At 41.0% G+C, this 15,556-nt stretch overlaps 1 protein-coding gene across 1 annotated transcript; it reads left to right on the top strand.

Moving 5' to 3' along the window:
* Positions 1 to 3,157: 3,157 nt before the first annotated feature.
* On the top strand, positions 3,158 to 15,227 carry LOC308105197 (5-hydroxytryptamine receptor 3A-like; the record flags this gene model as incomplete). The annotated part of the gene is made up of 10 exons (XM_080455832.1): positions 3,158 to 3,326; positions 6,202 to 6,356; positions 7,970 to 8,014; positions 9,971 to 10,080; positions 12,057 to 12,223; positions 13,239 to 13,393; positions 13,507 to 13,717; positions 13,836 to 13,997; positions 14,292 to 14,386; positions 15,000 to 15,227. 10 exons carry the CDS (start codon positions 3,158 to 3,160, stop codon positions 15,225 to 15,227), a joined length of 1,497 nt encoding a protein of 498 aa, XP_080311958.1.
* Positions 15,228 to 15,556: the final 329 nt, after the last annotated feature.

Raw genomic sequence — 15,556 nt, 5'->3', positions numbered from 1 at the left:
ATAAACCACAGATCTACAAGCTCACAATGCACCACAACGTGAGCCACATATTTAGTGTAAACTAGGGGGAAAAAAGGAGGGGAGCTAGTGTAGACTCCTGGGGGACTCCAGTCAATGAAGTAGTGTATATATATATATATATAGGGTTCATGTGGTTTAAACCACAGCACAGAAACGTATTGTATGAAGTAGTGTATATATAGGGTTCATGTGGTTTAAACCACAGCACAGAAACGTATTGTATGAAGTAGTGTATATATAGGGTTCATGTGGTTTAAACCACAGCACAGAAACGTATTGTATGCTGGCCTTGATTTGGATATTAAAGCAGCAATATGTACCTTTTTTCCTCCCAATCTGTTTGGTAGGTTATGTTAATCCATTAAGACCGGGAAAGCATCTGTGTCATTTTAATATTTATTTGGCTATTCAAAAACAGTGCGGCACTATGAGCTTGTATATCTGCTGTTTTTTGTTTTTTTTTTATCGTAAAAAAATGTTCAAATCTTTGAATACAGTATATATATATATCACAGTATATATATATATATATATATATGTATATATATATATATATATTTAAAGCCTAGACACAGGATCTGACATGATTCTAGCCTTGGAAACCCATGCCTTTTCTTTTTTGTTTCAAAAGAAAAAAAGCCTGGGGGAACCTTGCAGGAACGGTGGTTTAGGAGTGGGAGTGAACCTTGTATCTCCTAACCAATCAGAGTGCAGAGGGGCTGTCGCTCTAAATTGGTGAAGTCAGCGTGTTCCGTGCACAGGAGGGGGGGGGGGGGGGACATAGATTGGTGAAGCAATATATAGGAAGCGGAGCTGGTACCGAGCGCAAGGCTTTGGATCCGCCCTTCAAGACCTTGGATAGGGCTGCTCCTCCAGTCTAACATGATTCTGACCTGATGGTCAAGAGTCAATGTATCCCCTGAGCAAGCAGGCAGGCTCTATTAACTCAATGGTAAAAACGTGAAATCTCGTCTTGTGAGACTTCCGGAGGGAGGGGGCGTGTCAAACACTAACACTGTGGAGAGGTTTCTGTCAATATGAACGTCAGATATCACCAAGAATAAAAAATAAAAATGGAGCTATAGAAATCTGTGATCTAGTGCAGGGCTACTCAACTTAAGATGGCTAAGGGGCCACTCAGCAAAATACCAAAAGTCCAAGGGGCCGCCATAAAAATTACGGTCCTATTTTGGATTTTTCGATTTTGTAACACACAATAAAATGTACATTTTGACATCATATTCAGGGGTGCACATAACTTTCCGTTTTGTCAACGGGGGGGGGGGGGGGGGGGTTTCAGCACGGTGCCCACCGGGACAGTTTTGTCAACGGGGGGGGGGGGGGGGGTGCTGCGCGAGAAAAAAAGGACGCTTTGCTTCCAAATTCCGTTTTTTTTTCACTCACGCTGTTTGGTGAACCCCCCAAGGTTGGTGCCCTGTGCTGCGCTGCTTTTATCCGCCAAATTTGGGACGTTCACGGCATATTTTTGCACCATTACGGTACGTTCATCATCGGTGACTGACGAGTGCCTCTAACAGCCGCTGCGTGCAGCGTGCTGCGAGTCGCAGCCTGTCTGTGTGTCAGGATGCGAGGCTCACACAATCACAGCATGCGTCCCCCTGCGCCTATGGCTGTACATGGGGCCGACACGTGCTTTAGCGTGAGTGTGTGAGTGTGGCTTCAGGAAGTAAATCTCCAGGCTTTTATTTTTTAGTTTTGCTAAAAAATAAAAGCTTGGAAATTCCGGTCCCAGCTGTTGGTACGCAAAAGCGCCTCGCGTCGTCTGATGTGGTGCTCATTATTTATTTTGGGTGCGCATGCGCACCTGCGCACCAGTTATGTGCACCCCTGATCATATTCTTTTCACTGTACCAGTTTATTTTGTGTGTATGTCCAGTGGCATCAGTTCAGCAAAAGCTAAGGTATGGCAAGGTTAGGGTTGCCAACTCCCAGAGATTGAAATAAGGGACACCTATCCTGGGCGGGAAAATGTGGGGGTCAAACCCCCCCAAAAACCCCAAATGCATAGAAAACTATGCATTATACCTGTAACAATTGACGCACCTGTATGTATGTCTGTCTGTTTGTTTTTGAAAAATGTTTTAGCAACCCATACATTTGAACGGAAATGTATATTTTTAAAATGTATATTTTTATTTGGGGGGTTTGACCATCGGGCCGCCAAGACGCGGCGTGCGGGCCGCATGCGGCCCGCGGGCCGCGTGTTGAGTAGCGCTGGGACCGCCCTCTAAGGTTTTTAGCTGCGGTGAACTCAGGATGGAGTTATGAAAATGTTCTACTGTACCACTCGTCCTAGGATAATGATACAAGTAAGACGCGCGAACGCGGGAAGCGAACGCCAACAAAATTAAATGATAATGAAAAGAAATCATCTAAAAAAAAGTAACCAATAAAAAAATATATAAAAAATACAAAAAATACAAATTCACAAAAAAAAAACTTTGAATGTTTTTGAACAATTCAACAAAGTGTTTGAAGTGGATGTTTCACCCACTTCCGGGGGCGAAGTGTTTGTTCGTAGACCCCCACTTAGGGGGGGTAGAAACAGTTTCGGAGCGATTCTTGCACTTTTCATTTAACATGGGGTTTCAATGGGGAGTTTTTAGGAACCTTCTCCGGGGTGTGGCTTCCGGGGGAAGGGGCGGGCTTAAACGCAACCTTGACAGGTGTGTTCAGTTTTCAAAGGCCTTTCATTTGATGTATGGTACGTCTATATTGGACATTTACTTGGCTGCACACAGGGCTGAGGCAGTGCACGCACACAGAGACACACACGGAGACACACACAACCCGAGCACGGTTACATAGTAAGCTCCACTTGGTCGGAGGCGCGGCTTCGCCGCGCCTCCTTCCGCGCCTCCTTCCGTTTTCGCAAACATCGGAAAAGGCTAGTCCGGAATTCTCCTTTAAGAAGCTCTGAGGTAAACTGTGAAATGATCTCACATCTAGTACTCAATCATTCCAACATGTTCAACATATTCATATTATGAAGAATGTTTTGCTCTTTTTTTGTCAAAATATAATCAATACAGGCTAAATTGTGGCCAGCTAGTATCCATACTAAACTAAACTGTCCCTAGTGCCAGGCTCAGCAGATGCATTGACTGCAGCACCCATGCCAACCCAGACTCCACCCACTGACCTGATGCCAACCAACCACAGCCCACCCACTGACCTGATGCCAACCCAGACCCCACCCACTGACCTGATGCCAACCCAGACTCCACCCACTGACCTGATGCCAACCCAGACCCCACCCACTGATCTGGAGCCAACTGAAGGAGGCGAGTAGAATTGTGATGAATGCCGGTCAACATTATACGATGGAAAAAAAACTGCAGCCCTTCAAAGCCAAAGTGCAGTAACTACGGAACACTGAAAAATGGGTTTAAAAGTGATTCAACTGGTCAGCCAAATGAGATATCGGCATATAAGTGATATTACACTAATTGTACATCTGTTCTTGAGGTAATTGTTTATCCCCCAAAATCGCAAAGGTTAATTTGATCTTTGGGATACACAAATAAGTCGGTGTGTCCAAAAACGTAGTTACTGCACTTTGGGCTTTGTAGGGCGAGTGCCTGTCTCTTTAATCCATGCATTCAATCCGGGAACACATCTCTGTCATTTTTGGGCGGTGAAACCGCCCCTATAAGTGAGGTTTGGATATTTGTACAACAAATCCTGCGCTGTGATTGGCCAAAAATTTACCCCGCCTAACCCTGCACCGTGATTGGCCAATCACAGTCTATTCAGGACTGTGATTGGCCAGTGTCACATGACACATGTGCATAGCCCTATATAAGAAACCATAACTTAAAAAAAAACATACATTTGTTTTTTTAAAGTTATGGTTTCTTCCATCATAAAGAGTGTTTCAATAAATGTATTTATTTTTTGTACATGATTGGTTGACTCCATTCAGTATTGTGATTAGCTAGCAAGACACCGCCCACTTCACACAGGGTGTGATTTTTATATTTCTTTGGCTATTCAAAAAAATGTTGCAGATATACAAGCTCATAGCGCTATGAGCTTGTAGATCTGCTATTTTTGAAAAATCATGAAAAATTGTGTGCAAATGTTTGAATATAATATGTATTTTTAAAACGAAAATGTTTAACTCAAATCTTTGCTTCTGGAGATTCTACAAATGTCTTCTAAATCCTAACATTATTATTTTTTTTTTAAATGTTGCTAGTGGTTCTCAAACTTTTTAATGTCAAGGACCCCCAACATGATATCTATTTGGCTCGCGGACCCCCATCTCAAAATATGTTGTTCCAGGGACCCCCCAGAAGCAAAGATGTATAAATATATATATATTCAAAGATTTGCAGAAAGTTATGATTTTTCAAAAATAGCATACAAGCTCAAAGAGCTTGTAGATCTGCTATTTTGAATAGCCAAAGAAATCTTAGAATGACACAGATAGATGCGTTCCCGGTCTTATAATGGATTAATTTGCAACTCTACTACGGAGGGCACCGATCTACTCGGGAACTTGTGTTGATGTCACCCCCGCAAAAGAAAAGCGGTCTGTTCTACAGGGAGGCCCTGTCACATGTCACTATGTGTGCCAACGCCCCCATGCTCTTACAATGCATAATGGCCTCTCCATGACCACAGCTAATGGACAGTTAGTTGTCCCCGGTGTGTGGTGCATGGCTTTGCAGACTTAACCCTTTAAGACCAGGGAAAGCATCGTTTGTGTAATTTTAAGATTTCTTTGGCTATTCAAAAACTGCAGATCTACAAGCTCATAGCGCTATGAGCTTGTAGATCTGCTATTTTTTGAAAAATCTTGATAATTTGTGCAAATCTTTGAATATGTATTTTTTTTAAGCGAACATTTGTAAAATATTTAGTTCCAGGGACCTCCCAGAAGCAAAGATTTGAGTTACAAATGTTCGCTTAAAGTATTAATTATTGTTTTCAAAAATAGCAGATCTACAAGCTTAGGCCTATAGCGTGGCACTCAGTGCCGTGCTATGAGCTTGTATATCTGCTATTTTTGAATAGCCAAAGACATCTAAAATGACAGAGATGCGTTCCCGGATTGAATGAGTTAACCCATTGAGACCTGAAGCCGATTCTACATGTCTCCTAAATCCCACAACTATTCTGAAAAACGTATGTTTCTATATCAGTGGTGCTCAATCTTTTTCATGTCAAGGACCCCCAAAATTATATGTATTTGGCCGCGGACCCCCATCAAAATATTTTGTTCCAGGGACCCCCAGAAGCAATGATTTTAGTTAAAAATGTTCGCTTTAAAAATATATATATTCAAAGATTTGCACACATTTTCACGATTTTTCAAAAATAGCAGATCTACAAGCTCGTAGCGCGGCACTCGGTGCCGCGCTATGAGCTTGTAGATCTGCTATTTTTGAATAGCCCAAAGTGTAAAAGAATGCTTTTTAGCTCAAATCTAAAAATGACACAGTTCCAGGTCTTAAAGGGTTAAGGGCCGTTCACACAGAGCACTATAACTATGTGAGAGTGTGGTCTAGGTCAACTCAGGACTCCTGGTTCGCTGCCCTCCACACTCTCCTACTGTATGTAGCATCAGGGCATTGAGCTCTACAGTGTTGTTAGCTAAACTGTCACCATAACAATAACTATAACTATTAAAATACAGTTTTAAAAATCGTTCTAAGTCAAGGGGATGGCAGAGTTCACACCAACTATTATAAAAAAATAAGAGTTATAGTGCTCAGTGAGAACGGCCCTTTAGTTTTAGGAGCTTTTACACTACAGCAGTGTTACAGCAGTGTTAAACACTGCTGTAGTGTGCCATAGGTCTGACATTTAGGTGTGTGTGTGAATGAGAGAGAGAGAGAGTGTGAGTGTGTGTCTGTTCTAATGGCAGACCCCTGAACAGCATTTGTGCCAGGTTTGGTGATAATTGGGACAACAGTGTGCCCTGTGGCTGCTGGGGGCCCCTGACGTGGCCCCTATAGTGTGACTATTCTCATGGTCGACCCCTGAACAGCGTTTGTCCCAAGTTTGGTGCGGATCGGAGGAGCGGTGCGCCTCGCAAGTCCGGTTGTTACGCTTGTGACGTCCACCGTCCGCCAAACCCTCTGGGCAACTTTAATATAGGAACTAAAGATACTTCCTCTCATTCATAGTGGTTCTACTCTGTTTCTGCAGCTGGTGTTTCTTCTGAGAAGGGCTGTAGTTACCGTGATGTTCTAACCCACCTGGACCTCGACAGCCAGCTGTACACGGCAACACGACCCGTTCTGCACCACAAAAGACCCACCGAGGTTTACTTGATCGTCGCCGTTGAAGCTATTTTAGACGTGGTGAGTGAACGTCGTGTTTTCAAGGCATCTTGGTAATTTCCCCTGCCATAACTGTACACATTGCAATGCCATGATTAAGAGTGAGTTATTTTTACATCCGCATTCTGGTAAAACATATTCTGTCAAAGGTAGGATTTAATGCAAAAACAAAACATGTTGTGTATCTTTTGAAATGCGCCCCTGGGTTAAGTTATGTAGGGAAAAACCATTAGAGAAATGTTTAGAACACAAGAGCTCCATCCGGAACAATGATGAGAAATCCTCGGGGTCAGGCATTTCAAGGCTGCGGGACGGGTCATGATGTCTACACTCTGAGCTTTCAGGGGAGAGAGACGGTCGGTCAGCTAATTAAAGAGAGGTGATGATAAGGACAACTATTACTCCAGAGGGATAGGCCTACTGGATCCACGCACTAACAGACGAGGGGCTTCATTTGAACTATTTTTTTGTGAATGTCAAATCGAAATTAATAGAATTGACACATTTCAAACACGTCCATAGGGGGGGGGGGCGTGTGTTAATAGTACAGTGTGTCTAAAGCAGGGGTCATCACCATGCTGTCTTGTGGTGGACATTTTGGTCAAAATTTAATTTTTGCCACGGACACACAAAATGAGTGTACAATAATATTACCAGAAACACACAAAGAGCTAGCCCTGAATGACCATATAACAGGTCTGTAACTCTGAGAGTGTGCAAATGCTAGGTTGACTAACCTTTCAAGCACCTAACAGGCCCTGCAGTGGCCTGTATAGAGTTGGCTCTGTGTGATCATCTTACAATATTGTATCTGTAATTGCGTCGGTATTTCACATGGCATCTGTCCTTTCCTGGTACCCTATGAACAATATCCAGTCTTCATTGTTAGCTTTCAAGGTGATGACAGTTGGCACCTGTATTCATTTGGACCTGATATACACTATGTATACCTCACTTCCTGTTGTCTTGAGAGGCCTTTCACTGTGTTGGCTGTTTTCTCAGTATCCTGCTGACATTGAACAAGATAGAAGAAAGTGATGCTATGCCACCCCAGGGCTCTATACTCCAAGTTTACCTTCAACATACGATACGATACGATACGATAATACTTTATTGTCAGTTCACACTGAAATTTGTCTTGCGACCCAGCAGCCATGTATGCAACAATAAACAATAAACAGTACACACATTTGACATGACACAAGAAAACAAAACAAAATACATACATAAAGACATGACATTATCTTTGCCAAAAATAGCTGATCTACAAGCTCACAATGTGTTGACGTGTTGCAACATGTGAGCTAATGTTCGCTCCATAATAGGGATGCTATGGGTTAATTTGGTTAATCACTTTCCCCCCAGCAAAATATTAGATCTAGTGGATTTGGGGCCCTATTTTTGCCAGTACCTTACCAACTATCCCTAAACTTCTTTGCCATTTTTGTTTTACTATTTTTAAAAACATTTTCAAATAGTTCATATAGTTCAATAGTTTCAAATGTGTGTGTGCATGTGTGATGCCTCGTCTGGCTTCATCATTTATACGTGCATCTGCTTATATCTGTGTATTCTGCTATTTTCAGCTACGAGTTATGATTGTTGACTGGACAATTCTAAATGTTCATTCGTAGGTCGAGAAAGAGCAGAAATTGATGTCACGCGTCTTTATTAAAATGGTGAGTTCTGATTACGTATGTATATTACATCTCCACAGTCTTTCCTTCCATGTCGTCACATTTCCCCTTCAGGTTTTCCGGCTCCCCTCTGGGATCAGCCATGGTATAGTTTGAGGTGCAGTTATAGGGGCAGCCATCTATAGCTGAATGGCTAGAGACAGTGTTGTCTCTAGTCGTCGACTAAAACTATGACGAAAAGTGTTTGTCAACTACCTTTCTTCACTGACGAAAACTAAATAAAAACTAAGCTATGATGACTAAATATATTGACAATATTGTCAACAAATAAAAACTAGACTAAAATGTTAGTGAGGGATCTAGTGGAGAAGAGATCCAGTAGAACTAAAAGACAAGTCTTTTTATGCTTGGTTACGCTCAGGTGTTAAAACTCTGAAAATAGCAGATCTACAAGCTCAGAACGTGTCGTGCTGCGACGCGTTGTGAGCTTGTAGATCGGCCATTTTCAGCATGCAACCAAGTGTAAAATCAGCCATTATGACGCCCATGAAGGCACCGCCAACATACATTTTAGTCGACTAAATCAACTGTAGATTTAGTCGACTATAATCTTATGATATTTAGTCGACTAAAACTAGACTAACAGTAAAACATTTCATATGACTAAAATATGACTAAAACTAAATGGAATTTGATTCAAAAGACTATGGCTAGAACTGAATCAAAATGTGCTGTCAAAATCAACACTGGTTAGAGAGCCCGCCTAGCCGAAGGTCCCGGGTACGACTCCAGGCCTCAGCAATGTGTCAGAGGTATCCATGAGCAAGCTCACTGCTCCTAGTAGTTATAGGATAGATTAAAGGGATAGTTCACCCCTAAAAATACTTTCTATAGATTAGTCACCCCATGGAGACTTGAATTCATGGATATTTTTTTTTGATTTGTTTTTGTCTCATTCCTAAGCCAGTCATTTGAAGACCAACGGACCGGTAGGCAGCGGTTCCGGTAGGAGACACAAAGGAGAATCTTTGTGGAACCGCTGCCGGTCATTTTTTAATTTATTGGCTTGAAGGAATGAGACAAAAACCAAAACATATCCATCAATTCAAGTGGCCGAAATGTATAAAAGACTGAAGTGCTTAATGTATATTTTGTAACTAGTGACTAAAGCTTTCAAATACATTTTGTGGAGTTAAAGTATAATATTTGGATCTGACATGTAGTGGAGTAGAAGTAAAAGTATTGGAAATTGGATTATACTCAACCAACTCAAGTAAAGTACAAATACCAAAAAATTGTACTTAAATACAGTACTTAAGTAAATATACTTAGTTACTTTCCACCACTGCCATTGATGCAACAGGCTATACATCTTGCATTTATATAGTGCCTTTAACCAAAGTGCTTTACAATGTGCATTCACCTATTCTCACACACACACGCACACGCACACACACACACACACACACACACACACACACACACGCGCACACACACACAGAGGAGGAAACCATGCAAGCCAAGGCACCAACCAACCTGCTCATGGGGAGCAGTTAGTGGTTAAGGGTCTTGCTCAAGGACACTTTGACTTTGACCACAGGGGGAGCCAGGGATCAAACCGGGAACCTTCAGAGTACAATGGACCACAATGGGCTTTTTGTAACATCCTTTTAGCATCCTGTAGCAGTTTGTTTTTTAAACTGTACTACTGTACTGTGTCCAAACATGCTAATAAACTATTCAATCAATTGTTTCCATACAATGGTACCATGATAAATGATTCGTTTTTTCTCGCTTTATATAATTGTAATCAATCAATAATGTATTAATGATATAATAGGTTCCATAAAATCAAGCAGCTTTGTCTCCACTGATGTGATGCCATCATAAACAGTACTGTAGATTGTAACAGTGGACCCACAATGGCATCTCTATTCACCTCATTATTAGTCCAGATTGATTCCTGATGATTTGTTTGTGATTTTCATTCTACTGCAGAGATGGAAGGATGAGTTCATATCCTGGGATCCCTCTGAGTTCTGTGGAATCCAGCGTGTCTCTGTACCCAGTGAATGGCTGTGGAAACCTGATATCAACATCGATGAGAGGTGGGAATACACATGTACTGTAGGCCATGCTGTACACGCCACAATCAGACTATGACTAAAACAATCAGACTATGACTAAAAAACCTGCTGTCAAAATCAACACTTTCTATGGAGGTCAGAATGAGCTCAAATGAAGCATAGCGTTAGTTCACGCAACTGAAAAAGCTCAAGCAAAAAAGCTGATCAATTTTTTTTTTTTAAACATTGTTTATTGTAGTTTGTTTTCCTCTCACACAGGTATTTTTCAGATATTAATAACAGGATTTGCACAGATAAAAGAAATACAATACAAAATACAAATGAAATTAAAAAGACAAAAATAAATGGGACAAGAAACAAAACAGAGGCATACATAACAGAACAACAACATACATAACTTAACTAAACTAAACAAAACGACAAACAAGCAACATGAGGCTGATGATGGCACACACCCGAAGGGCAAAACGAACAGCATCACAATCTAATATAATATAATGGCATACAGCAGGTACTACCACGGGGGGCAACACAACAATTATATTCACTCAATTCAGCTCATCGAGTAGCCCAAGAATAACTATATAGGTCGCAGTAAAACTCCTCAAAACATTTATTTATTTATTTTGGCACAGTAACTAAGTCACCTTTTTTTTACTGAGAGGATGGCTTGAGAGGCTTGCGACTGCCTCAACAGCCTAGCAAGTCATTTGTGTGGCTTATCCCCTATTTCAAAATAAATCTGTCTGTAGTTTAGTAGTTGGGAGCAGACTTGCTTTGTAATAATTGAATTATACTCGTACCTTAGCTTTATGATTCTACCCAATAGTTCTGGTGAGGGAGTAGCTAAATAATCTTTGTCCAGTTGAATCAAGGCGGCCTCTATACTTTTGAGGGATTGAACCTACGTTTGGCTGATGAAAAAGCAATTATATGTCCTCTCATGACTGCCTTAAAAGATTGCCATAGCACTGTATCATCAACCTCACCATTGTCATTTGTGGTTAAGAAAAAGGAGATATGACCCTCCGTTTCTTTAAAAAATGATTAATCTTTCAAAAGTAGGGGGTCAAATCGCCATGCCTTAGCATTTCGGTTGTCCAAATCGCGAAATTGCAAATCCAATGTAACTGGGCTATGGTCTGAAATCAATATTGGATGATAAGTGCTATCAATTACAGCAGGTATAAGTTTAGAATCTAAGAAGAAGTAATCAATGCGACTTGAGGTTTTGTGTACCGGACTAAAGAAAGAATACTCTCTTCCTGTGGGGTTAACCAGTCTCCAAACATCCACAACATTTGAGTTATTCAACAAAGTGTTCAAAAGACATCCAGCCTTTGACTGCTGTGAGGAAAGAGGCGAGCTTTTGTCAAGAGCAGCGTTCATAACACAGTTAGCATCACCAGCTATCAGAACATTGGTATGATGTATATCGGGAATTAGATTAAAACGAAAAAGTCTGGGCAATCAAAATTAGGGCCGTAAATATTCACCAGGGTCACAGGCAGAGACGCTAGGTGACCAGTAAGAATTAGGTATCTACCATCCGGATCAGTTATCGTAGTAGTTTGGGTGAATGGAATATTTTTCCTGAACAGTATCGCTACTCCTCTAGCCTTAGCTCCAAAGTTAGCATGATATGACTGACCTAGCCAGTTAGCACGAATAATTGATTGCACATTGTGTTTGGCATGCGTTTCTTGCAGGAAGATAATATCCGGCTGTATGGATTTAAGATGAGCTAAAACTTTTGCCCTCTTCACAGGATTGCCCAATCCCTTTACATTCCAGCTGACAAACCTAAGAGCCCCGTTGGGTAACCTGTTTAAAAAGCTGATCTATGAGGATGCATATTGATAATGTTATGCTATTGATGTTACACAAATGTGAAATCTGTAAGAGTGTGTGTGTGTGTGTGTGTGTGTGTGTGTGTGTGTGTGTGTGTGTGTGTGTGTGTGTGTGTGTGTGTGTGTGTGTGTGTGTGTGTTTTCCAGGTTAGAGGATTATGCTGCTCTAGACCCCTATGTCCGCCTTTACTCTGATGGGAGAGTTATTGTTAAGAAAGCGGAAATGATCATCAGCACCTGCAGGATGAACGTCTACAAGTTCCCCTTCGACACTCAGTCCTGCAACCTCACGTTTGCCTCTGGGATATACAGATGTGAGGGAGTCTACTATTTGTCATTTAGTGCGTGTGCGTGCGTTAGAGGATTGATTTGATTGTATTAAGGATCCCCATTAGCTGGTGACATAGCAAACCAGCTAGCCTTGCTGGGGTCCACAAAAATTTTTAGTACAGTTGCAAATACAAAATTATTAAATGTCAGTACTCAACACACAATACATAATGAAAACTAACAAATAAGATGAAATGACATGTGCGCAAAGAAACAGTAAACAAAAAGAACAAACAAAAATACGTTACAGTGTTAAATACAATTTAAGATTATTTTAAGTTAATTTACTGTAAATGCAGCAGAGGTTTCGAGGCAGGTTATTCCAAAGAGTCAACAATCTAAAAAAAAAATAATCTCCTTAACGCGTTGGATTTTGGACCAGGCAATTCAAGCTGCCCATTACTCTGGAACCTCTAGTGTAATCATGCACAGTATTACTATAAACAATCTGTTTATGTATAAAAAACAGGAGTTTTACTGCTCATGACAAGACAACCTATTCTCAACTGTAAGCCAAGAGAGACAGGTATGCATACGTCTCATATTAGACCTTAGTGAGCAGCCCAGTACTAACCGTGCTGCCCTGTTCTGGACAACCTGGAGCTTCCTGAGGTCACCACTGGCAGCAGATGGCCACATCGTAGAGCAATAGTCAAGATGACATAAAACTAAACTTTGAACTATCTGACATAAAAGGGGACGGGCAACAGAAGAAGCACATTCCCTGGAAATATCAATTGCTCTTCCCATTTTCAAAACAATATAATTAATATGGTGAGACCAAGACAGAGTGCAATCCAGCATCACACCAAGGAGTTTAGTACTTTAAACTTGTTGAACTGCCAAATTACACAAGTTTAAATGAAGTTTTTGGCTTGTAGATAACCTGCACCTTGTTCTAAGCAAAGGTGGATGATTGAATTATGGTAATTTTGATCTGATTCATTTGACTGCCTGGAGTCTGGATTACCTCTGTGTTTCCTTCTGTTCCTTTACCAGCCGATGAACTGGACCTCAAATCAATCTATAGCGCAGATTTCACCAGAAAACGATCCATGAGCGTGATGTGGGGCGAGTATGAGTGGGAGTTTGAAGACTTTACATACGTCCTACTCAACGAGACCGACTACAAACACCAGCGGATTGTCTACACGGTATGCATTGTTCATAAAGGCTAGGACGTTTTCTACGCTTTAATGCGAACTGGTACCGTTGCTTTGGCAAATCTGAACTGTCTCTAGGCTGACCTTCTAACATCTTCTCCTAGATCACTGTGAAGAGGAAGGCCGTCCTCTACATTGTCAACTTCCTGTTGCCCGTCTTGTTCTTCTTGTGTCTAGACGTGGCGTCTTTCCTGATCTCGGAAAGCGGTGGAGAGAAGCTGAGCTTCAAGGTCACCGTGCTGCTGGCCGTCACAGTTTTACAACTAATTCTCAACGACATCCTGCCCGCCACGTCCAACAGAATGCCAATCATAGGTAACATTCATGGGATACGTTTTTATCTGTGTTGGATTATCATTCATATACAGTATGAGTGGATAATAATGTATTTAGAAGTCATGGTTGCAATCATCTAATTGTGTCGTGCTCACAGCGATGTACTGCATGGGGACTTTTTCTCTGATGCTGCTAAGTCTGTTTGAGACGGTTGTGGTGACGTATCTTTTGGAAAAAGACTCTGTCCCCCAGAAGACAGACACAGACAAAGACCACAACCTGAAGGAGGACGAGACCAAAGGCTACTGCTGTGACAGAGGTGAGACATTACATCACAGAGACAAAAACAATTATGATTTTAGGCATTTGGGCTAGCTGACACTCTTATCCGGAGTGACTTACAAAGTCCAAGATCAAAGTAAATTACATGAACCGTAGTCACCAAATAACAGGGCAAATGGTTACATGAGTAAAGTGCAAAGTACAAAATGTATCGCTTCAAGGAAACTAAGATATCAGGTAAACGTTAGACTTAGCATAAGTCTAAACCACATGCTATCTAATTAACTTATAATGTGGTCTACTCATCAATCCTCTGTTTGTGTCATTTCAGAGAAGAGCAGCAAGGGGAGTCTGTGCTTTTACAATGTCCCTGATAATGATGGTGAAAGAGAGACGATGCATGAGCTTCAGAGTGTGGCTGAAGAGGTTAGTACTATGTCACCATTGTATATGTACACTTCACCATGTATGTAATGTGTTTGTAGAATAATATGCAATGTAACATATTTATGAATGAACCCATTAAGACCTGAAGCCGATTCCACAAATGCCTTCTAAATCTCAACAGTTTTCTGAAAAGCGTATGTTTCTATATCAGTGGTGCTCAAACTTTTTCATGTCAAAGACCACCCAAAATGATATGTATTTGGCTGCCAACCCCCCCATCTCAGAATATGTTGTTCCAGGGACCCCCCAGAAGCAAAGATTTGAGTTACAAATGTTCGCTTTAAAACAATATATATATTCAAAGATTTGCACACATTGTCACAATTTTTCAAAAATAGAAGATCTCCAAGCTGTGAGCGCTGTGAGCTTGTATATCTGCAATTTTTTAATAGCCAAAGGGTAAAATAATGCTTTTTAGCTCAAATAAAAAAAAAATACACAGATGCGTTCCAGGTCTTGATGGGTTAATAATTCATCCATGACTTACAAACTGTAGTTTGGAACTGTGTCTCCCTCAAATAATTGTCCACAAAAATATACTCTAAATAATCTAATCTAATTTAATCTAATGTAATCTTAATGTGTGTTTCAGGACAGTAATCTCAAAGGGGAATCTCATGGATTCCAGGTGATCCTTGATGAGTTGAGAGATCTGGAGAAGAACCTGCATTTGTTCTTTAAGAGCAAGGAAGATGGAGGCAGGCCTGGTTACTGGACCAGAATGGCCACAAGAATCAACAAAGCGTTCTCCATTTTCTATGTGACAACAGTCATCGTGTTTCTGAGCCTCATCTTTAGAGCATGGAGTCCTGAATACTGAAACAAGATTCTCTGTTAAATGTTGAACACTTTTAACTGCATAAAAAGGTTGAACACAGGCTTGCAGCCTGCTTATGGTCTTTCCTACAGTATGCAGCATGTACAAGTACATGTTTGCAAATCTTTGAATATATTTTTTTGAAGCAATTTTAAACTAAAATCTTTGCTTCTGGGGGGTTCCTGGAACAACATATTGAGATGAGGGTCCGCGGCCCTCGACATGAAAACATTTTTTTATTGTTAGGATTTAGAAGACATTTGTCCCCAGAAGCAAAGATTCGGGATAAAATGTTCGCTATAATAAATATATATTCAAAGATTTTCACACAT

Source organism: Gymnoscopelus braueri (genome assembly GCF_963280865.1).
Source record: "Gymnoscopelus braueri genome assembly, chromosome: 17".
Classification (NCBI taxonomy): Eukaryota; Metazoa; Chordata; class Actinopteri; order Myctophiformes; family Myctophidae; genus Gymnoscopelus; species Gymnoscopelus braueri.
Note: the sequence above shows the minus strand (reverse complement) of the source record. Positions and strands in the feature narration are given on the sequence as shown.